Below are 25041 nucleotides of genomic sequence, written 5' to 3'. Positions count from 1 at the left end.
ATTATGGTACAGTTTACTTAGAATAAATAATAATTCACCTTATATTTATTATTGATGTTGTTACCACTAATGTGCCTTAAAGCCAAAACAAATAAAAATGTAATTGTTCTTATTCACATCTGCCGTTCCAGTGCATGTGACAAATGGGCACCTGATTTGATCAGACACATCCGCACGCATGTAAGTGCAATGCACACAAGCATTGATACCACACACACCTTGATGTAAAGCACTCACTTGATACATTGTGAAGATCAAAAACATTTTCACCTATATTGTACATTTCCTGTGGAGGAGGCCCTTTGCGCAGAAAACTTGGAACAGGAGATTAGAAAGGGTTTTTTTTTTTGTGGATAGATTCAGAACTTCAGAACTTAACTCGGAAGACAGGTTTGGAGAAGTATTTTAGATGTCGATCGTGTTATTGAGGTCGGGAGGAGGATTTGCCTGAAAGAGGAAGTTATGTTTTTGCCCCACAGGCATCGCGTGCTGTAACAGATCTGTTTGCAAGAGCAGTAGTTTAGAGTATAAAGTAAGGTGTGGGAGGTAGAATTGGAGAATCACAGCTTAGACACTGGCCTGTTTCTGTGCTGTATCTCTAAAGTCTAAAGTTGAAACTAGTGTGAATAGGTGATCGATGGTCGCGTGGTCTCAGAGGGATGAAGGGTCTGTTTCTATGCTGTATCCCTAAACTAGACATTGTTTCAGATGTATATCTTTTTCAGCGTTCAGTGCAATTGAAAATTTAAAAAAATACTGCAGATGTTGGAAATGTAAAATAAAAATAGAAGGCACTCAGGCAGGATCTGCGGAGAGAGACAGAAGCAAAGTTAATATTTGAAGTCAAAGAAGTGTTAACACTTCTTATATCCACAAAGAGTCATAGGAGTCATGGAGTCATCGAGCTAGACAGCATGGAATCAGCCCCTTCAGTCCACCTTGTCTAAGTTAGCATTCATTTTCCTGCATTTTGCCCATATCCTCAAAACCCTTCCATTTGTTTGTGGATTTGGTCCGGTTTAGGCGCTGTGTGTGTGGCAGTCAGCCAACAGTCGCTTGTCATTTTATTTTTATTTTCACTTTTAATTTCACGTTTTTCCATGTACCTTGGGTGTTGCGACTGCTGGCAGACCAATGTCCCTTCATGGATGAATAAAGTTGTATCGCATCGTATTGTATTGTATTATCTATCTATCTGCCCAAATGCTTTAAAAAAGGTTGTGATTGTATCCACTTCTATAGCTTCCTGTGGCAGCTCATTCTAGGAACTTGCTAGCGTCTGAGTGAAATAGTTGCTGCTTGACCTGCTGAGTGTTCTGCCAATCTTTTGTTAAATTGTGTATCTTGGTTGTTTTTCTGCTGATTCCATTGCAGGTGCCTTGAGTAAATGCTGATTGCAACATGCGTTTGATGCTAATAATGTAGGCATGAAGGAAGGTGAACTCCCCAGGGATTGATCCATCAGACGGGCAACAGAGGGGTTGGGTGTTAGGTTGGTCTAAATTTACCACGGGGTATTTGTTTGGAATGGAACCTACAACAGCCCTGAAGACTGGAGCAGAATTCAGCCATTACCACACAAAGCCTGTAGCAACTGACCCTTTTAGAAATACAACCATCTAACTCACCGCCAAACTCAAAGGTTCAATAATTCAATGGCACTTTATTGTTGTGTGTACTAAGTGCAATGAAATTTATTTTGCATGCAGTTCAGTGACAATCTGGCTATACGTTGGGCATAATCATACTACATATAGTAGATCACATTGAGTCTATACACAAATTGCCACATGTTAGGCACAATCTTGTACCCTCCAAGTCCAAGTTTTTAAATAAATATTCGAGTCTTAGGTTGGCCACAATGTCAGTGGCACTGGGTCAGAGTTGCAGGGGTCGCCCAGACCAGGTGATGTGTTGATGTCTTCTCACAGCTACTCACACTCTCAAAACCCGGCTGAAGTTAAAAAATCTTAGCTTCAAACAGACGTAGGATTAAGTAAGGTTATGGAGCTGTTTCTGATCTCATGCTCAATGGTAATAACCTGCATTGAAAATTCAGTCAAAGGAATGACAGAAAGCTTCGGAAAGATGGGACCTAAAGGCAGAGAGTTGGAAAGATTTAGGGAGGGAATTGTGGCGGGAGGAGTCATGATGAATGAAGGCGCAGCAGGAGATCCTTCCTGGTGCAGAGGGGGGAGAGAGAGGGAGACTTACCCCGAGAGCTGACAAGATATCGTCAGCAATTTATCTGCTGGATCCTCCTGGTTCTGATTCATTACCACTGTGAACTTTTAAACTGCAGCAAGTCTCCTGTCAAATCCGTAACCTTGTCCAAACAAATATCATAACGGTACTGAATGATCAGATTCAGTGGGAGGGACATAAGTTTCTGTGTTCGTGAACTTGGCAGCGCTTTCCGCAACTTCTTCCTGGCAGGAGAACTTCTTCACTGCGGGAGAAACTCCAGTCCAATTTTTGACGTCAAGGTATTGAAAACTCCGCAATATAAATATCGACCCATGATCTGTTGTCAATTGTGTCACATATGCTCATCTCAAGCATTCAAGTGGAGTTTTTCAACAGGGATTGCAGTCTCAAACCTTCATCCTCAGAGCCATCTTGTTACATTCTCATTTGGCTATATTTAAGAGGGAGTTAGATGTGGCCCTTGTGGCCAAGGGGATCAGAGGGTATGGAGAAAAGGCAGGTACGGGATACTGAGTTGAATGATCAGCCATGATCATATTAAATGGCGGTGCAGGCTCGAAGGGCCGAATGGCCTACTCCTGCACCTAATTTCTATGTTTCTATGTTTCTATTACATTTCAGAACAAAATTTGACATTAAAAGATCGAGAATTATATAGCACAATTCCCTCCTCTCTCTCTCTCTCTCAAAAAGGGTGGCACGGTGGCGTAGCGGTAGAGTTGCTGGTTAAAGTAATATGGTAGAGAGGAAGAAGGCAAGAGCCGATGACTAACATGCCCATAGTTTTACCTCCCAGTGAGAGGGTGTGTGCTTCTTCAGGCTGAGCTGCAGATTTTCAGGAAATCAGGATAATCAAGAACACAATGTTATGCAGATGCTTGAGAAGGTAACCTAGCCCTTCAGAACAACTTCAGCGTGTGACGTTGCACTTCCTTGACTCCTAATCCCTGCATCTCTCCGAGGAACATTGGTGGATCTGTGCTAATTGGCATTTGAATTATCAGATTATGATCTCTTCTGTTATATAATTTCTTTCCAATAATAGACTTGTATCCAATGGTTAACGGATTCACTCTGATCCAGGCTGTTCATGCAAGAGTCTTTTTAATAGACCTCCGAAACGTTTAAATATAGTCCTGCTAGTTTATCAAAGAATGGTTAGAATAGGGCACGATCAAATAATATTCACTTATCCATGCCTTAGCGCTCCAATGAAGATGATTTTTGCCATCAGAGAAAAACCAAAGAGAAAACTTTCCAAATATGGATGACGTAATGTGAAGAATATTGTTCGATTCCAGCATTCATTAATAGAGTACATGTTTATCACCAGCGGAATCACTGTCTCATAGCTTACAATGGCCACGCTATTATCTCTGGGCTGTGAGAACATTGCTCTTGTTATCATGTCTCAGTGGTGACGATATCCGACAGTTTTGGGCTGGGAAAAATACTGAAAGGAAACAGAAACTCTTAGTGCATGGGACTCAACCTTCTCTGATACAGATCAGATTTGCAGTCCCTTGGTTCGAGATTCACATTTCAGATAAAGAGCCTTATCAAATATGTGAAAATGTAAGCTGTGGGAGCACAGCGCCACTTCAATCATGGCTATCTAACTTGCCCACTGACTATCATCTAAAAGCTGATGTTGAGTTGCTGCTGGACTCGGTTGGGTTTCAGAGTTAAGCAGGGCCAACATTTATTATCAGTCAATTGAATTATTCATCTCCTCTGGTGTTACAACAGATGCTTAAAATATTAGTAGCTTCCGATACACAGAGTGCATTAGATGGAGCCTAGTATGATTGGTATTGCGCATCACGGATTAAATTGAAGCATGGAGAGTGTGTTAGTGAGTCAGACCAACACTGTGCAAAAGCCTTTCAGGGAAATGAGAGCTTCTGTCAGCTCGTGGAGAAATGGAAGACTTTTCCAGATGCATCGCACAATCTGCCAGTTCTTCACATAAAATTTCTGTAAAATTGATTTTCTCACGGCATTACACGGTGACAGAAAATAGAATATGATAAATAAAAAAGCATTCTTCGCTGAACATTGAAAATGAGCAATGGTACCACTTTTACAAAATGGTTAAAGTTTAAATGCACAATAAATGGATTTGGCCTCACTTGAGACGGTGGGATCAATGGTGTCCATAGAAACAGAGTAGATTAATTAGCAATTTTATTTTGATTTGAAATGGAGTCATAAAGTCAGACAGCACACAGCACCAACCCTTTGCCCTGTCAAGACCATGCCAATCATCGAGTCTGGTCTGTACTAAATAGATAATATAAAATAATATGTACCATATACATAATAAAATAAAATGGGATTAATAAGATGAGAAAAAAAAATTAAATCAAATCTTCTACACTGTGCAGTACATCGAGAGAGCAAATTAGTGCCCATCAATTACATTTCAACAGCATTTTTGCATGTACCAATTAACTTCAAAAGCTATAACAAGAAATTATGGTCTTAATCCTCACAGTCCTGCTTGAATGCAGTGTATCATTTTCAACACCATTTCTGTTATGTACAGGAGGCCAAATTTTGCAACGGTGTTACAGCGTTCGAGTAGCCAACTAAGGCTTTAATCTGGTTCAGTGTTAGTGCTTCCCAACAGTTAGTTTGTGAAACCTGCTTTGATTCCATCTCCTCACCCCTTGGTCTTGTGGGGCATTGCATGACCATCCTTGTATTGAGGAACATGCCTGTTTTTGTAGTGCTGTCTTTATTTACACGATATCCCATGTTAGATCTGGTGTTTACAGCTCTTTGCTACAAACATAGGCAATCATAGCATTGATAGCACCGAGCTATACAGCACGGAAACAGGCCTTTCAACCCAACTGGTCTATGCCATCCAAGGTGTTTTCCCAAATGTTCCCCATGCCACCTTCTCGCCAGAGACACTTAAATTAAATGATTAAACAGTATTGAGGACGTAGCATTATATGGAATTCCCTATGTTAGTGCAGTGGTGATGGTGACAAATATTGGTCAGTGTACATGGAAGATATAAGCTCCTTCGTGGCTACACAAAGGGTGGCTCCAGGAATCTAATACTACAGCATCAGAGAGGCAAGGTTCCATCCCAATCAAATGTGGTTCAGGGGTGATGAGTACATTTAATGGCATGCCAGTGGCAACAAATGAGGACATTTATGTTGGTGGCCTTAACAGTGTTTTGGAAATATCCTTGGTGTAACCAAAGAAGCCTAAAAAAATCAGTTACCAGCACAAGACATTTAGAGCAAGGGGCTTATTAGTCGAGTTGGTGCCTTACAGCGCCAGAGATCCGGGTTTACAAACGCCTGAGTACGGAGTTTGGAGGTTCTCCCTGTGACTGTGTGGGATTTAGCTGGGTGCTCCAGTTTCTTCCCACACTACAAGGATATGCAAGTTTGTAGGCTAGTTGGCAAAATTGTAAATGATCCCAAGTGTATAGAATAATGCTGGTGCAGCATTATGTTCGGTTCAGACCTGGTGGGCTGAAGGACGTGTTTTCGCGCTGTACGTCTAAAGTCTAAAAGCGAAACTGTGGATGAAAGATAGAGTGGAAAACAGGCCAACTTGCTTGGATGATGAAGTTAGAATGATGCAGGAAATGACAACTTTAAGGAGCATAGTCCTATTTTGTCTGGCCTGGCCACTCACTCCATGTGTAGTGGCACAGTGCCATGCATGGAAGGAGAGAGAAGCTGGTTAAGGTCAGTGAGGAGATGAACCTTCCCATGAATGGTAAGCGGGGCTGTCCCTGCAACAGATGGTACAAGTTTGCATCTAGTTTCCTGCTGACCTGAAACCTGTAAAGTTAGTTCTGAGCAGTCCCTGCCAGGTTAATGTGATTCCGAGTCATCATTGCAGTCTGTCCTGATATGGTGAACCTGTCTTCTAGCCGTCCATACAGTTTGCTTCATCGTAAAAATGAAAAGAAGTGGGGACATCTGTTGGGGAAAATAAAAAATCTATAAACATTGGAGGAATTGAAAATAATTGGCAGAATTAAAATTGGGACTCCTGAACAATCAGGAGCAAAGGAAATTAAAAGCCAAATAAAATAGTTGAGAGAATCCTGAAATGGCATGTAATAGGTAAAGTACAAAATACATCCACAGATAGCGGAGCTCATGGGACTCACCAAGCATGTTGTCAAAAAGAATACTGGCTTGGCAGTGGATTGTCATCAAAAGGCAATATCAGAATCTAAGGTTCATATTGGTATAATTACCAAATGGCCATTTCAGAAGGCAGTCAAGAATCTACGCTGGAACTAGAATTTAATAAGGCAGACTTTGCACCACTGAACGAGAGGATCCCTTGCACAGTTGGTAACAATCCCACATCCAAATTAAATGGGCATACGTTCAGCTCTGGCTCTAGTACCTGAGCACTTCAGCACCTAACAGAGGTCAGACTACACTCGACCTCGACACTGTGTTAAACGGAAGCTTGACCTGCTGTTTCACATGAATGAACAACATTCACTTCTGTTATTGCAAGACCAGGAGCAAGAAGCCATTCCTCAATAATCACATCACCTCAATCAGCACCAATGTTCACCCGCTCTCTCTCCCTCTCTTTTCCCTCTATCTGTCTCTCTCTCTCACATTCTCCCTCTCTCTCCCCTCTCCCTCCCCCACCCTCCCTCCCTCCCTCTCCCCCCCCCCCCCCCCCCTCTCTCCCCCTATGGCTGCATCTCTCCCTCCTCCTCCCCTCTCTCCCTCACCTTCCACATTCATGGCTGCGCGCGCTCCTCACTCTCCTCACTTCCACCTCTTTCTTTTCTTTATGCTGATTCTCTCTCCTCTCTCCACTCTCAGGTTTTGAGCTGAAACGTCAACAGTTCCTTTCCCCCCCTGCAGATGCTGCTCGACCCACTGAGCTCCTCCAGCACTTTGTTTTTTTACTCCAGCTTCCAGCACCTGCAGTCTCTTTGTGTCTCTACTGTAAAACACACTGATGATGTAACGTTTGGTTGTGTGCTGATTCTGTTCGGTATCTGTTCGGTTTGCTCACAAAACATTGCAATTGCACTCAGAAAATTAATGCATTGTAAACTTTTGTGCTGAATTTTGAGTTCAGGAAGGCAATTTGAAAATGCAAGTTATGTCTTTCATTAATCCATCAGTAAATAAACACTAAAATCATTATTTAATTGTTAACATCAGTGCCTTTTTCTCTGAGCAAGATTCAGCAATGTTAAACATGAACAGAAATAACAACAAACATGGCAGAAATTAAATCTTTAACATCATTAGCAGTGCGTCCAATGTGTTTCAATCAATTGTGCAACATTTATGCTCTTTTTATGCCAATTTACACATGAATGGCCATCCCTGTCAATCTCCCTTGTGTGACCAGGGGCGGAAATCGGATGACATTTCGGGTCAGGATTCTTCTTAAACTCCCAGCTTTATAACGCCCCTGTACCCCAATTCCTTTCTAGCCCAGCACACCTTCTAACTTATCATTCCTTCTGTCTCGCCCCCATCACAACCCGATCCCCAGACTGAGAAACTGCTTCATTCCCAGAGCTATAGCGGCTCTGAACCGCCCCTGCTGAGTGCCCCCATCCCACCTGGACTGTCTCCCTCAGATGGTCACGTCGCACAGTTTATTATTTTTTTATTTTGTTGACATCGGTTGGAAGCTGCATACCAAATCTCGTTGCACTGATGTGCAATGACAATAAAATATATTATATATTATTATTATTATTATTATTATATTATTATTATTATTAATAACTATGCTGAGATTCAACTATGTAGCCTGGAGTGGAAGCACATACGCACACATCTGAGAGGGTTGAGGAGTGACTCCAATGTGCAGCTAGTAGAGCCGCTGCAGCATGGCTCTTGGGGCCCAGATTCAATCCTGACCTCGATGCTGCCTGTGTGGGGCTTTTGCACGTTCTCACCCAAATCAAATAGATTTCTTCCAGGCAGTCCGGTTTCCTCCCACTTCCCAAAGATGTGCCGGTAAATGGTTTAATTGGCTGCTGTAAATTCCGCCAGTGTGCAGATTGAGTGATTGAATCTGGGAGGAATAGATAAGAATGTTGGGAGAATAAAACAAGATTAGGGTCAGATTGGTGTAGAGGGTTATCGTCGGGAAGAAGGGTGAATGCCTCGGGTTTCCTCTCATAGTCCATGACATGACGTTGCCTGGTGTGTGAAATTTAAGAGATGTTTCCATGGTGAATCTCCATTGTGGGCTGCTCTCAGTGTGGCTAACTCGCTGAATCTCGCAAAGAGTTCCCGCTCATGTTTACTTTGTGTTGCAGGTCATTAAGTCGGTGGAAGAGGGTTATCGTCTTCCAGCCCCCATGGGCTGCCCGGCAGCTCTTCACCAGTTAATGCTGGACTGTTGGCAGAAGGATCGCAACGAGAGACCCAAGTTCCACCAAATCGTCAGCGTGTTGGATAAGCTCATTCGAAACCCGACCAACCTTAGGATTTTCGATACCACGAGCAGGTGAGAAGCCAACAGCAGCAACATTTGCCTGGGCTTACATTCACTCGAATTTAGAAGGATGAGAGGGTATCTTGTAGAAATATTTTGTAATGGCAAATTTTCGACTTTTCCAATGTCCTCTTTTCCTCTTGCCATTACTACACAGGTAAGTAGGAGTGATCTTACACAGACCTAGTAGAACAGATCTTCCAGTCTTTATTTCCAGTTTAATTGGTTCTTTATTGAAGTAGTTGTACAAATAAAGAGATGAACGTACCAGGCATTCCTTATTCTGCGTGCAAGTTGTAGCTAGCTGCTCTGACCCTGGTCTGGTGAGAACTGTAAGCTCTCCCTCCCTGTGCCTGCCACTTCCTGGCCCCTCTGCCCTTATGTATACACCCCCCTTAGCATCTAATGACTGCCCCAAATGTCCAAAATAATACTGCAAGATGTATCTAGACAAAATAATATAATATGCCAATAGTAGCTAGCCTGAACATAAATGGCTCCTACACATACAATTCTTAAGGGATTGGACAGGCTAGATGTAGGAAAAATGTTCCCGATGTTGGGAGAGTCCAGAACCAGGGGGGTCACAGTGTAAGAATAAGGGGTAGGCCATTTAGGACTGAGACAAGGAAAAAGGTTTTCACCCAGAGAGTTGTGAATCTGGAATTTTCTACCACAGAAGGCAATGGAGGCCAATTCACTGGATGAGTTAGATATAGCTCTTATGGCTTATGAAATCAAAGGATATGGGGAGAAAGCAGGAACAGAGTACTGATTTTGGAAGATCAGCCATGATCACATTGACTGGTGGTGCTGGCTCGAAGGGCTGAATGGCCTACTCCTGCACCTATTTTCCATGTTCTATGTTTCTATGTTTCAAATCATCAGCGTGTTGGATAATCTCATTAGAAACTCCACAACCTCAGGACTTTCAATACCACAAATAGATGAGAAACCATGCAGCAATATTTGACCCTGTGAGCTCAGGAGGAGTCACGAAAGTCACAGTCTACCAGTATGGAAACAGGCCATTTGGCCCATCATGTCCATGCTCCAACACTGCCTTTTAAGCCTGGGTGATTCAAGTGCCATCATATCTTAAATGCTGTAGGAAGGAACTGCAGATGCTGGTTTACACCAAAGATAGACACAAGATGCCGGAGTAACTCAGCGGAACAGGCAGCATCTCTGGATGGGTGAAGTTTCGGGTCGAGACCCTTCTTCAGGCTGACCATTCCTCGGTCTGAAGAAGAGTCTTGACCCAAAATGTCACCCATTACTTCTATCCAAAGATGTTGCCTGTTCCGATGAGTTACTACGGCATTTTGTGTCTATCCTCCTAAATGCTGGCTGTACATTCATGAGTGTATCCAGTGGAAGATGAAGAATTAAATGCCTCTCAAATGCTTGGGCAATGTATTCCATGCACACGTCTAAAAGTCTCCCTCAGAACTCCTCTAAACCTCCAACTCATCCTAAATCAATGTCCTCTGAATTTATCTCGACTTTAGAGATACAGCACAGAAACAGGCCCTGCAGTTCACCAAGTAGACCAAAGGCAATAACTCACTAGGACTGGCAGTATCTTGGATATCTTGATGGGCAGCATTTTGGGTCGGGACCCTTTGTCAAATTCTGCATCTGTTGAAGTGTTCCAAACCAAAACGTCACCCATCCATGTCCTCCAGAGGTGATGCCTGACCCGCTGAGTTACTCCAACACTTTGTGATCTCTACATAGGAAAAAAACTCATAGAAACATAGAAAAACAGGTGCAGTAGGCCATTCGACCCTTTGAGCCATCACCTCCTTTCAATATGTTTATACCTAATCACTTAAAATCAGTACCCCGTTCCTGCTTTTTTTCGATATCCCACAAGATGCTGCTCCAGTGGGCAAGCCATCTTGGTAGACTGAGACAATGGGTTAGATGTTTTTTATGCAAGAATTTGAAATAGATGAAAATGAGCAGGTAAAAATAGAAAGATAAAAACTGCATGTGCTGTAAATCTGCAATAAAACCGGAAATCACTGGAAGCATCTGTGGGAAGAAAATCCGACTTAATGTTCGAAAACTGAGGCGCTTCTTCAGGGAAGGTAATGAGTAAGTAGCTGTTTACATTTTTTTTCCAATTTCATTTCCATCAAAATCAATCAAGATAGATGTGAATCAAGCTATTTCAGTCTCTTGCACACAGACAAGACCTGACTTATTACTTTAAACATCTATAGTAGTGTTTGCATCATTATCCCACTTGTGCTGAATTATTAATAAACAATAATAATTCAAGATTAAGGTGGCTCAGGAAAGGATTGATGGTTGCACTGGTGATGGTTTGAAGACTCTGCTGTAATATGTTCAAATGTGGGCAATTCATGGAATATTTACACTATCAAGATAGCGGAAAAAAGACTGGAGGGGGGGGGGCAGTTCCTTTGATTAACAATAGTGTCTGCTGCAGGAAGCTAATGCAGCAATCCTTCAGCTGCTGCAGCTGTATAACGAGCTGAGGCTTTAATCAAAGTTCAGGTGGAGGTGGTAGCGTGATGCTAAACATGACTTGTTCATTTATTTACAAATCAATCCGTGTCTGAACACAGCACTGTGACAACATGTTCTCCTCAGCTCTACAAAGTGGCCATTGACTTTTCTGCTGGTGCCTCATGCATTTCGGAGATACACTGGGAGAATAACTGATGCAAACACAAAGTGCTACCATAGCGTGAGTGAACTGTTGTGATTAGACTCACTTGGGAATCACTGGCCTCGGAGGACATCATTCTGCCCCTTATACCCATTCTATAATTCATTTGGATCGTTATGATGTTATTTCCATCAATTAAAATCATCACCACATGATATTCAGTTGTAACAAAAATACTACATTTCCTTGTTGCCAAACACTTTAATACCCCTTCCCATTCCTACACAAATTGGAGGAACAGCACCTCATATTTTGCTTGGGCAGCTTACAACCCAGTGGTATGAATATTGATTTATCTAACTTCAAGTAACCCTTGCATCCCCTCTCTCTCTGCTCCTCTACCATCCTAGTCATCTGACTAGTTTAACTGTCATCCTGCTTAGTTTCACTTTTTCACTCGTTACTTTCGATTGTTATCACCTTCTCCACAGCCAACAATGGACCATTGTGGGCTCATCCTTCCCTTGATCATCGTTGCTGGCTTTTGATTTGGCCTTTTGCTTACCTTTCATTCATTTGTGCTTTGTACCTCTTCATACCTCTAGTTTCCCTCTCCCCTGACTCTCCATCTGAACAAGGGTCTCAACGCAAAAAACGTGACCTATTCCTTTTTTCTCCAGAGATGCTGCCTGACCCGCTTAGTTACTCCAGCATTTTGTGTCTAACGTCCCTATATTTAGAGTTTGTCCAGAATAACAGAGCCTCTAACTGCCCCAACTGCATCCTGACCCGAGGCTTGGTCTGTCTATTCTTGCAGCTTCATTTTCTTTTACAGAAACTCAACTAATTGAACAGGCTCACTCCCACTATCCATCTCCCTGTATTCATGAGCAGAGGGGTAGGTCATCTTATGGAGGGTTGCCAATTGCTTCGCACTTGTGAGGTTGATAGCAGAGGGTAATTTATTACCCTTAACCTGCTGTCCTTTGGGAAACTACATTGATGCCTTGTTCTGTTTCATTTAAACCACCTCTTAGTCAGAATGCCTTAAAAAAGAACATGTAAAAATGCAATCCATGTACATCTGCACTATAACTATTTCCCATGGACAAATGGTGAAAAATTCCTCTGGGGTGTCAATAGCACTGGAAACATGGTTGTTTTGAGCCACCGTTTCATCATTCCATTGCCTTACATCAAACATTAACCAGTGTAACAAGCGTTAAAGTGTTTTTTTCCCTGTTATCCTTTCATTTCTCCTGTGGAATTGCTTCATTTTGATTAGATTTAAATGGAACTGGAGCTACTTAGCAAGGACACATGGAGTGAATGTATCCAGTCATTTTTTTTTATATACCCTGATGCATTTTGTGGAGTAAGGTATCCTTTTTGTTTCAATTTGTGTTAATATTTAATTATTCAAATTCTCATTTGGAATCTCAGCATGTTTCCACAGCTAGTGTCCGCTGGAACTCCCCTGTGTGAGAGGGAGAGGGAGAGTTAATGCAATTATCGCATCTGTAGGGAAGAGAATGAGTAGGAAGGAACTGCAGATGCTGGTTTAAACTGAAGATAGACACAAAATAACTCAACCAAAGTGTGCCAGAGAGTGAGGGAGAGTTAATGTGATTATCGATCTGTAGGGAAGAGCTTCGGAGTAGGAAGGAACTGCAGATCAACAGTCTGTCTGGTTTAAACTGAAGATAGACACAAAATAACTGATACAAACACAACGTGCTACCACAGAGTGAGGGAACTGTTGTGATTAGATTCGCTTGGGAAGCACTGGCTTCGGAGGACCACCAGGGGCGCCACACGATTGGCAGCCCCACCAACAGTCTGTCTGTATTGATGTATTAAAAAATGTTTTTAGTGTTTGTTAAAAGTTTGTGTAAATATTCTCCGGTTTGTTTATGTGGGGGAGGGGGTGGAGTCGGCGGAAACTTTTTTTTTCAGTTTCTTACCTTGCCAGAGATGCAATTATTTTCTGGATTGCATCTCCGGTCGCTCTGCGGCGCATACCATCGATGGATGGAGGCCTCCTCGGACTGACATCGGGCCCCACCGCAGGCGTGGACCTAACATCGTAGTCGATCCCTTGCCTGGGATCGCTCCAACCACGGCCTGTGGACTTTACCACCGTGAGCTTGCAGTCTCGGGAGTGGCCCAGTTGGGAGCAGCAACGTCATGGAAGGTTCAACCAGCCCCGACCCGGGATCCGATCGTCGGCTGGGGGAGCTGCCATCCTTCCGATGCAGGAGCTGATCTATCCGATGTGGTGGGCCTAAATGCCACCGGCTACGGGAGTCAAGATCATCCCATCAACGGAGGGCTCGAGGCCCCCGACCGCGGGAGGGAGAGCGAAGGGAAGAGATTTTCGCCTTCCATCACAGTGAGGAATGTGGAGGAGTCACTGTGGTGGATGTTTATGTTAAAGTGTGTTTTGTGTGTTCCATTGCTTTATATCTCTACTGACTTGGCAAATGACATTCCTCGTATGTTGCAAAATATACTTGGCTAATAAAGTATTATTCTGTATGTGATTGTGATTGATTATGAAAATGCTGGAGTAACTCTGTGGTAAGGTAGCATCTCTGGAGAGAAGGAATGGGTGATGGTTTCGGGTCGAGACCCTCCTTGCTCTCTCACCAGTAACTGATCCTCACTGTAACGTTCCAATGACTTACACAAGAATAGGGCTTCCACATCATCTGAAACTATGCTGGCTATCCCAGTCTGGTAAATAGGGATAACTTATTGTATTATTTTATCTGTGAGATCTATGTAATATGAGAGTACCATGTCATTGCTGAAGATGTTTACCATCTAAAGCAATGGAATATGTTGCTTCATCAATAGCACAGGATTAACACTATCACTATATTAATTGGCGTGCAACATTAAACAGAATCATCTCACACTTATGCAGATACCCCAGAAAAAGCTACGTTATCAGCAACATGTGACAATTGAACTGAAACAAGATTGGGAAAGTAGTCAGAAGGAATACTTACAACAAAGTCATGAAGAGGAAACAAGTTAAAGTGTAGATAGAGAAGAAAATATTGTAGGTAGTTTGGTGAGAAGGGCTAAAAATCTTCTCCTCTTTGAAACTTCTTTCATTAAAAACTGTTCAGTCACGTGTAGAAAATTAATTGGGACAAAAAGTTATCATTGGTTGCAAAACACTGCCTGATGGGAAAATATAACACATCTACGAGAAGTTTTTGGAAGGAACTGGATACAACTGAAGATAATGTATGGCACAGTAGTTCAACGGGTTGAGTTGCTGCCTCATAGTGCTAGAGACCTGCCTGGTTTTGATCCTGACCTCTGCTGGAAAATAGGAGGGGGCAGGACAAAGCCTGGCAATTGATAGGTGGATGCATCTGAGGGGGGAAGGTTGTTTGGTAGATGGTATAAAGGGTTAGACAAGAAGAAAAAGGGTGACAAAGGGGAACAAAGGGAGACAAAGAGACAAAATGGAGGCAAGGAGACAAAGGTGTGTTGATGGTGTTGAGGAGTGAAATGTAGAGCCAGAGGCAGTGCTGTAGGTGAAAGGTGACAGGGGAAAGGGGGAAACAGGGTGGGATAGTGGAATAAATGAGTGCACATTTGGGGTGGTAGTGGGATACAGGAAAGAGTGGGAGGAAACAACCCTACTGGCAAACAATTCATGCAGTGTGCTGGATAGAATTTGCTCTGTTGGTAACTCTATGATTCCAATGGGTGATATTCATTTGTTTTTGTTTTCATTTCCTGATATGATGCTCAACTATAACTGGAGATAACTCCAACTGCAACACATTTAACCAGGTCCTTTGGGAGTGTCAACTTGGACTGGTGACTTTTACTGGCAAAATGCTGTTGGTTTCTTATCTTTCCATCATTTGAAACAAATCAACTTTTTTTTGTGACTGTAGGTGCAATTCCCCATCCACATGCCCATTTCTAAACATCAACACGTCAATCTTATCTTCTGACCAAATTTCACCAGAGACTTTTTAACAAATTAAATGCTAATTCTCTATTTGCACGACCAAAATCAGTCACATTTAAGCAATAGGTTTTTACTGAACAGAGTCCAGCTTATTTGTTTCTGCCTCAAGCCCTATGGAATTTAATGATGATGTTCAAAATACTTTCAGCAAAATATTTGCTTTGATTGAAATTCAGTAATAAATCATAAGTCGACTGATTGATGTTTGATGCTGGCAGTTTGTATCTGGAACCGTGTACTTTAAAATTCCCTTCTATTCAGATCGTGTTAAACAAATTGAATGAATTAAATTAAAACTAATTCCTTGCACAAAAAGGCACTGGAACCAGTTCGGATGAATAAGATATTACGTGTTTTTCTCTCAGTCAACAGGGGACTGTGTCCCACTGTATAATCCCAAATGAAATCCTGATAGAAGATGCTTCTGAAACACAGCACCTCTTGCATGCTGGCTCAATGGAATGTTGTGTAGGAAGGAACTGCAGATGCTGTTTTAAACCAAAGATAGACACAAAGTGCTGGAGTAACTCAGCGGGACAGGCAGCATCTCTGGAGACATGAAACGTCACCCATTTCTTCTATCCATGGATACTGCCTGTCCCGCTGAGTTACTCCAGCATTTTGTATCTATCTCAATGAAGTATTGCTGGACAATTGCTAAATCGCGGGTGGTATGGTGATACTCTACTGGGCTGTTTTGTATGTAAATAACTTCACTGTGCTGTTGCACTTCACACGTGTGACAACAAAGCAACATGGAATAATTCGGAGAACATAATGACAAAATGGCATTAGTTTTGTGTCCTCATTCACACGATACGGAAGAAAACTGGTGGTTGCTGGGACTCATTGCAATGGAAGTGGAATTGATTTTTAGAGATGGAAGCAGTGGTGTGGGCATTTTAATTTCCTTGTAGCCTATGGCATAACAGTCCAGCTAGAGTTCTGTTCCACTGGACCAATACACTTGGCCTTGGGATTATATTGATCAGCCACAAATACAAAGTAAAAGGATTGTGATTGATGGAGACCTTTTTTCAGACTTTCAAGACATCTCTATAACAGTCTCCACAGCATCTTCTTCAGCCCAGCCAGTATCATGAATGTTGCCCCCCCCCCAGCATAAAAGCAGGCAATGTTGTTGCTTGGTGAAGATTCTTTAAGGTCTCGTAAATTGTGGTCCAGAAAAGAAACACCAGGACCAGGTTTTGGTGCACAAGTACCACGGAGCACGTGGCAACAGGAGGAACAAACAGGCCACTTTTGACATGAAAGGTGCAACTGGTGGAGTGCAGCAATTCCTTTACAGCATAGAGCAATGCCATTTGTTCATCAACTATATGCTGCTTCGCAAACTAATCAATCATACATTCATAGGTTCCAGGTGCAGAATGAGGCCATTCCTTGCCTTTTCCCCATAACTCCTGACACCCATACTAATCAAAAATCCGTCAATCCCCGTCTTAAAAATATCCACCGACTTGGCCTCCACAACCACAATTCCACAGATTCACTACCCTGTGATTTTAAAGAGAAGGACTCTGTCACCTTCTCAAGGCATTGAAGAATATTTTGAAATGTGAGGAAACAAAGGAGGAGGCTGGCCATCTCACTGTGCCTGTGCTGGGCTTTGAACAAGTGGTTGACCGAGCTTGAACCATCTCCATGGTCACCACCCCCATTCCTAAATCAGCCCTCAGCACTTTTCAGGTTTCAAATTCTCAACAATTTTATGAGTGAGAGACTTCAACCTTAGGTCCCTGCTGGAACTTTAGTATGAATTTGTGGCCTTTGATGTGGACGTTTTTGCCAGAGGGAGTAATTTCTCTCCTTTAAAACCTCAGCTCATCTTGAAAGCATTTGCTGGATCATTTGTGAAGCCTTTCAGGGTGTTTTGAGCTTGTGCGAGGCATTATATTAACAAGTCTCTCTTTCTCTCATATTTTTATGTTGTTAGGAGAACAATCTTTGCTTCTCCAATCTTTCCTCATAACCAAAGTCTTTTAAATCTGATTAAATATTGATATTGGGGGAACTCAGCGAGTCAGGCAGCTTCTGTGGAGGGAATGGACAGATGACCCATCAGGAAGTATCCCAATGCTAAACATTGGCCATTTACAATGAAATGTGTTTGACAAGACAACGGGTCACCTCAGCACTGATATTACAATGATAAAATTAAGATAAAAAAAGATAAGATAAAAGTGACATTGGAAGGTAAAAGACAATACTAAATAAAATAATCAAAATGTATGATGTGTTTATGAGTTCGGAAACCTGATGGCATGATGATAATAACTGTTCTTAAGTCTAGTGGTACGTGCAGCCACGCTCCTGTATCATCTGCCTGACCGTAACAAGGAGAACAGTCTGTGTGCTGGGTGGCTGTGGTCCTTGATGATGCTGTGTGACTTCTGCAGGCACCGCCGGTGGAAAATGTCCTGAATGGCCGGGAGACAGTTGCCAGTGATGAGCTGTGTCGCCTTCACCACTCTCTGTAATGATTTGTGGCTGTGGAACAGCAGAACAGTTCCCGTACCAGACTGTGATGCAGCCCGTCAGCAGACTCTCGATGGTGCAACTGTAGACTATACCTAATTTGAGACCTTTGATAGCATTTTATCAGACCTCAATGTTATATCTTTGATTTGAACATAGTACCCTTTATCCTTTGTCTGTGCAATGTGGACGGCCTGATGCCTTTCATTGTATTCAGATGGTATTGTCTTTTCATTGAATGGATAGTATACAAACAGAAGCTTTTCATTATAACTTGGTACACTTGACCATAATAAACTCACCTAAACTAAAGCAAAATATTGATTTATAATTTTGACACTCTTTAGGGTCCAATGTATAATAGGATACTCAGTGTGTAGAAAGGAACTACAGATGTAGGCTTACACCGATAATAGACGCAAAATGCTGGAGAAACTCAGCCTTTCAATATACCTTGGTACACTTGACGATAATAAACTAAAACTAAAACTTGATTTATAACTTTATCACTGTTTAAGGTCTAATGTACAATGTATAATGGGATTCTCAGTACTGGTTTTACATTCCCACACATCTTTATCTTGCAGAATGACCAGCCCGCTTTTGAACAGAAATATCCCCAACTTTGCGTCCTTTGCCTCGGTGGATGAATGGCTGGATGTCATTAAAATGGGCCGTTACAAAGACAATTTTGCAGTCGCGGGGTATTTGTCACTGGGTCTGGTGATGAGAATGAACACGGAGTAAGTACTGAGAAATGCAGTGATTAATACAGTGAATTATTATGACGGATTTTAATGTTCATTTAGCAGTGAAATGTACTATCAAATATATTTCTGCACCCATGTCTCCCCTGACAATAAATCATGCTGAGTGTGGGTATTTGGGACCTCGGTGACAATTTTCTCCATTTGGAAGAAAATGTAAATTAAATCGAATTGAATCGAATAAATTTTATTAGCCAAATACGTATACATACAAGGAATTTGCCTTGGTGCTTTGCTCGCAAGTAACAACACGATATACAGTAGACAATTAAAAATAAAACATTATAATTTAAACATGTAAAGAATGAAATAAAATAGCACAAGGAGGCTACAGACTTTTGGCTGTTGAGTAGAGCTACTGCTTGTGGAAAAAAAGCTGTTTTTATGCCTGGCTGTGGCAGCTTTGACAGTCCGGAGTCGCCTTGCAGAGTGAAGTGGTTCAAAGAGCTTGTGGCCAGGGTGGGAGGGGTCAGAGATGATCTTACCCGCCTTCTTCCTGGCCCTTGCAGTGTACAGTTTGTCGATGGGGGGAAGGTTGCTGCCAACAACCTTCTGGGCTGATCGAATGATGCGCGGCAGACTCCAGATGTCATGCTTGGTGGCTGAGAAGGTGAGGACAGACTCTATAATGGCAGTATAAAACTGAACCATCAAGGGCCTGTTTCCCTGTATGGCTTTATGACTTAAAGTGAAGGGCGACACGTGGCGTAGCGGTAAAGCCAAGAGCCCAGTTCGATCCTGACTATGGGTGCTGTTTATGCAGAGTTTGTACATTCGGCCCCATGACCCACGTAGGTTTTCTCCAAGATGTTGGGTTTCCTCCCAGACTCCAAAGACGTACAGGTTTGTAGGACAATTGGCTTTATGTAAATGTAAGATTGTCCCTGGTATGTATAGGTAGTGTTAATGTGTGGGGATTGCTGGCCTGTGTGGGCTCGGTGGGCTGAAGGGCCTGGTTGCTGTATCTCTAAACTAAAATAACTAAAAATATCTTTGGATTTACCCTGGCCTCAGATCCCTGGTGTTGCAGTCGTTTCATGCAGAGATTTAGTTAATAAAGTAAAATCTGTGCAAATTCAAACTAATTCATGCAACTCTGCTCAATCTTCTTTGGTTGGCATGTTATGCGTAACAATAATCAAGGCATAATTAATAAGTAATTATATTTTCTAACAAAATTAATACATACATTAATATTCACGAGGTTCTTAATTTTTGATTAAAAACTGAGAGTAATAAAATGTATTAAATGTGTAATCAACCAAATAATCAACGAAATGCTTTTGTTCCATAATTTCTTTACAATTCAGTCAGTCTCATTAAATCAGCTTTTCTAAAAAAAAATTTAACCTAAAGTTCTTTGCAGTAAAATTGATTTAATTATCTCCTTCTTCAGGAAAACTGGGGGTTAAAGAGCGATGAATAATTGATTAGTGTGTGCAAGACTATAGTTGAGATAGAGAATTTTATATATAATTTCATAGTTGTTTGTTCCGTGTTTGAATTTTGTAAACACATATTTTAAAAAATGTCAGTACTCCAACAAGTTGGGAAAGAAAGTTTGGTGTAGCAAATGAGCTTAGTTTCCTTTAGTTTTTTTAGTTTAGAGATACAGCGCAGACACAGGGCTTTTAGCCCACCGAGTCTGCGCTGGCCAGTGATCACCCCTTAGGCTAACACTATCCTACACACTGGGGACAATTTACAATTCTCACTGAAGCCAATGAACCTGCAAACTTACATGGCTTTGAGTGCCGGAGGGAAACCGGAGCACCCGGAGAAAAACCCACATGGTCACAGAGAGACAATGGAAACTATGTACCGACAGCACTCATAGTCAGGATCATACCCGGGTCTCTAGGCTGTAAGGCAGCAACTCTACCACTGCACCACTGCCCTCTGCTGCAGTAGAGTGCTGGGAGGCAAAGAATTGAGGTGTTGTTGGAAAATATTATTGTTATGAGCCATGTTGACAAAGCTGATGCCATTATCAATTTACAGATATATAGGTATTTGTAATATTACGATTTACACCTGAGTTAAATAGGAACAGTGTATATACACCATGTATATACACCCCATATAGTGTGTGTAAATAGTTTATAGGGAATTAAATCATTCAGATTACTGCATTGACAATTACAAAAAGGAAGAATATTTCTTAGTGGGTAATACAAACACAAATTCTTAGATTGGTATATTGCATATATATCCTTAAAGGGAATGTTTAAAGACCAGATACACTATATCATGTTTTGCGAGTTTAAGCTGGTATACTGACTACAACCTGATGTGGCATTGCTGCAATGCAAACACATAAGGATACACAGGGAATACAATGATTCCCCTCAAAGCTGAATGATAAATGGAAAGAGAACATGCTGAGGAGGAAAAGAGGTTTCAGCCTAAGAGTTTATGCATGGATCCGTTAGACATTAGAGATACAGCATAATAACAGGCCCATTGGCCTACCGAGTCCTTGCCAATCAACGATCATCCCATACACCAGCACTATCCTACACACTAGGCACAATTTACAATTTACACACTCCAATTAATCCACAAACCTGTATGTCTGTGGCGTGTGGGAGGAAACCAGAGCATCTGGAGAAACCCCACGTGGTCACAGGTAGAATGTATAAACTCTATACAGATAGCACCTGTAGTCAGGTGTCGAACCCGGGCCTCTGGCGCTGTAAGGCAGCAACTCTACCGCAGTGCCACTGTGCCTGCTAATTCATGGAAACTGTTCAATAATTTTCTTTATTAGAAGAGATACCATCTCCAGCTCATCTCTTCTGCTGTGCCTTCTGCAATGTCTCCCACACACAACACTCTAGAATCAGATGGGCTGGGGGCTTTGCTGAAATATGACTCACAGCACCATCCTGCCTCCCTCCATACAAATATACATTGACGCCTCGTCCACCCTGGACTGTTCCTCATATGTGCAACTGGGCAGGGAGCACCTCACTGATTCTGATCATGCCCTCAAACGGTACACACCTTCATCCACATTCCAGTCGGAATGATACTGTCATAAGGTCATAAGGGATAGGAGTAGAATTAGGCTAATCGGCCCATCAAGTCTACTACGCCTTTCAATCATGGCTGATCTATCTCTCCCTCCTAACCCCATTCTCCTGCCTTCTCCCCATAACCTCTGACACCTGTACTAATCAATAATACTAATTAATAATACTATCTCTTTGGCTGTGAGCAGCCCATGCTTCTCCAAATCGCATTCTAAATGGCTTAGATTTCTGTGGGCTAATGTCAGTACCTGCAGATCGAATGAACCAGTTTCAAAGCACTTCCTTAGGCAAGAATATCAAGAATATTTTAATAGCATGGGCACCAGCCACACCTATCGGACGGCACACTCAGCTCTAGTCCTTGAAATAAGCACAATTCCTGAAGAATTAAACTGGAATATTTAAAAACACAACACTTGGCGTTTTACGCACGGCTAACGTGCTTGAGAACCTGCGCGTAATTCAAAAACACGTAAATCAAACATATACGCAACTCTGCTGTCAGCAGTAAATTTGAGCGTGTTTTTCCAAAAGTACTAGCGCAAAAGTGAAGCTTTGATATTAAGGGACAAGTGGGTTGGAAACAAAGAAACATAGAAAAATAGGTGCAGGAGTAGGCCATTTGGCCCTTCGAGCCAGCACCGCCATTCAATATGATCATGGCTGATCATCCAAAATCAGTACCCCGTTCCTGCTTTTTCACCATAATACCTTGATTTATTTTGCCCTAAGAGCTAAATCTAACTCCCTCTTAAAAAAAAGAAGAATTAATCAAACTCATGTAAAATGCAAGGAGCCTGTAATAATTAAAAATAATTCCTTTGGAAATATTGGCAATACCAGACTCTTCGTCATTTATTAAAGGTGATGTTCAAGGGGATAGGATCATTGGCAAATGGAAACAATCTGTTCGAAAAGAACAGGGAATGAGCTGACTCTCAGATTACTGTCCTGGCTCTTTCATTGAACCGATTCAGTCTGGAAGGTTGATATACAAAGTGTTCACAGTCTGATTCAGCGGGGATCTGATTCAGATGGAAGAGCTCTTCTTTTGTTGTTGACATAACTTGATTTCTTCATCTGTTCCCTTCTCTGTCTCATCAAATATTTAACGCGTTTCAAAAAAAAAAAAAAAACCTGCAATGGCTTTGTTCTGCAGTGTTTTCAGATTTGTATTTTTTTCCTTGGTAGAAATGCCTGATGAGACATTTGAAACACCAGGTAAATGCTTAAACCATAATATTGGCCTCGTTTCTTCTGCTCTCCTGACGCATTATCTCCATGCCTCACGTCATCAAACCTTATGATATCCCTAAGCGAGATTGTTGCCAAATCACTGCTTGTTCTTAGCTGTGGGTCAATATCCTCGGGGAACGTGAATTAAACTGTTGAAACTCATCTCCCTTTGATCATTCTTCAGACGGAAAAGAGACCATCCCTCCATCTGTCCAATCAACATCAATCAATAGTCTGCCTAATCCACATGCACAAAGTGGACTGTCACGTTGATTGAGATGTTTCTGTCTGTGAGGATGAAATCATTTATCCTTCAACCTAAAGTACTTTAACAACATCTTCCCATTCTTTTTTCTTCTGAATACGGCTAATTAATAAAAACAAAGGCAGACATCAGATAACAATCACTCCTCACAGGAGGGAGAACTTCAATTGCAAAAAAATATCAGGCCGCCATGGTGGCGCAGCGGTAGAGTTACTGCCTTACAGCGCCAGAGACCCATGGTTCAATTCTGTCTATGGGTGCTGCCTGTATGGAATTTGTACGTTCTCCCCATGACCTGCTTTAGATTTCTCCATGTGCTCTGGTTTCCTCCCACACTCCACAGACCTACAGGTTTGTAGGCTAAAATTGGCTTCTGTAAAATTGCAAACTGTCCTTAGTGCATGTAGGTTAGTGCTACAGTCCGAGGCCCGATGGTCAACGCAGACTGGGTTGGCCGGAGGGCCTGTGTCCGCACTGTATCTCTAATCTAAACTAAAAACAATCAATGTGCATGTAAAGATCTTGGATTGGGGAAATCCTTCATTATTAAAGTAACGCCAATGTCAAACAGAACAAAGGTTTCATTAATGTAGGTTTAAAGTCTCCTTGCAAGCTTTCGTGGAATGTTCTCATAAGCTTTGGATATGAAGGATCAGATTTTGAAGTCAGGAGCAAAGGCACACCTCTGACTGTGCTGACAGATGCTCAGAGACGTTTTGCCTGTTGTTTTTAAGGAATCGGTTTGCTGTTGTTACGTGCCTGATTCACCTGGCTGCCTCTACAAGGCATCTGTTGTGTCTGTGATTAGGATAAGACATGGCAAGTCTCTTCAATCAATCAGACTGATCTGCACAGAACTGGAGAGCAGAAATTAGATTCAAATCATGTGCAAAAGTTGAATTAAAGAGAGGGAAGAAAGAGGCAGACAATGCATATAAAGATATTATTTAATTTTGTGGGAATGAAATTTCACACTTGTAATATAAAAACGTCAGGACCAGTCAATTTCTTTGGCAGTAATTGTGATTTATCACCCCATTAAAAGAATTGCTTACTTGGGAATGTATCAACGGCAACATATTCTGATGTGTTCCATGAGTATCAAACTCCACACCTGGACATGGATATCAGTGCTTAGCCCATTGGCCAGGTACTGCACAACCACTGAGAAGCCATCTCGAACCACACCTTCCATACTTCCTATGAAACTGTTCTTGAAGGACTTGCTTTAAACTTGTTTTGGGAGCAGTACAGTGGCATGGCGGAGGAGTTGCTGCCTTACAGCAATGCCCGGGTTAGAATCTGATCACTGGTGCTGCCTCGATGGACTTTGTACATTCTCCTGGTGACCATGTGGGTTTTCTCCAGCTATCCCCCCCACATTCCAAAGACGTGGAGGTTTGTAGGTTAATTGGCTTCAGTAAATTGTCCATTGTGGTTAGGATAAAACAAGTACGAATGGGTGATCGTGGTCGGTGCAGACTCAGTGGGCCGAAGGACCTGTTTACATGTTGTATATCTAAACTAAACCTTGGCTGATGTGAATTTGTAAGGCTTGGTTTGGTATATATCATTTTTGGTGTCCAGCCTGTTACATATTGATGATAAATGTTACTTTCATGATAAATATTGCTTTTATGAAATGTATTTATCAAATATGTATATCAACCTCCCGTGAGATGGGAGGAGCTTTGTTACAGTGCTCTTACACCTTGGAAATTTGGGACGTGTTGCTGATGGCTTTGGCAATGAATAGAATTGTTCTTTGACTGGAACACGATGTCCAGCAGTTTTTACACTGGTTTTGATACTCCACTTAAAGGATCTAATGGAGTCTGGATGTAATTAAGGTTCACAGTGGTTGTGAACTCTGAGCCCTCTACTGTGAGTGTAAACCTTTCATTGTCTTT

The 25041-nt window shown here is 42.0% G+C and overlaps 1 protein-coding gene across 2 annotated transcripts in view; it reads left to right on the top strand.

Moving 5' to 3' along the window:
- Nucleotides 1-25041, top strand: part of epha8 (eph receptor A8) — a 263478-nt gene that overhangs the window by 227685 nt on the left and 10752 nt on the right. For both annotated transcript variants that reach the window (XM_055659451.1, XM_055659450.1), the window contains exons 15-16: nucleotides 8507-8697; nucleotides 18416-18571. In XM_055659451.1, coding sequence (XP_055515426.1) covers nucleotides 8507-8697; nucleotides 18416-18571 — 347 coding nt within the window. The remainder of the gene's footprint in view (nucleotides 1-8506; nucleotides 8698-18415; nucleotides 18572-25041) is intronic.

Source organism: Leucoraja erinacea, chromosome 30 (genome assembly GCF_028641065.1).
Source record: "Leucoraja erinacea ecotype New England chromosome 30, Leri_hhj_1, whole genome shotgun sequence".
Classification (NCBI taxonomy): Eukaryota; Metazoa; Chordata; class Chondrichthyes; order Rajiformes; family Rajidae; genus Leucoraja; species Leucoraja erinaceus.
Note: the sequence above shows the minus strand (reverse complement) of the source record. Positions and strands in the feature narration are given on the sequence as shown.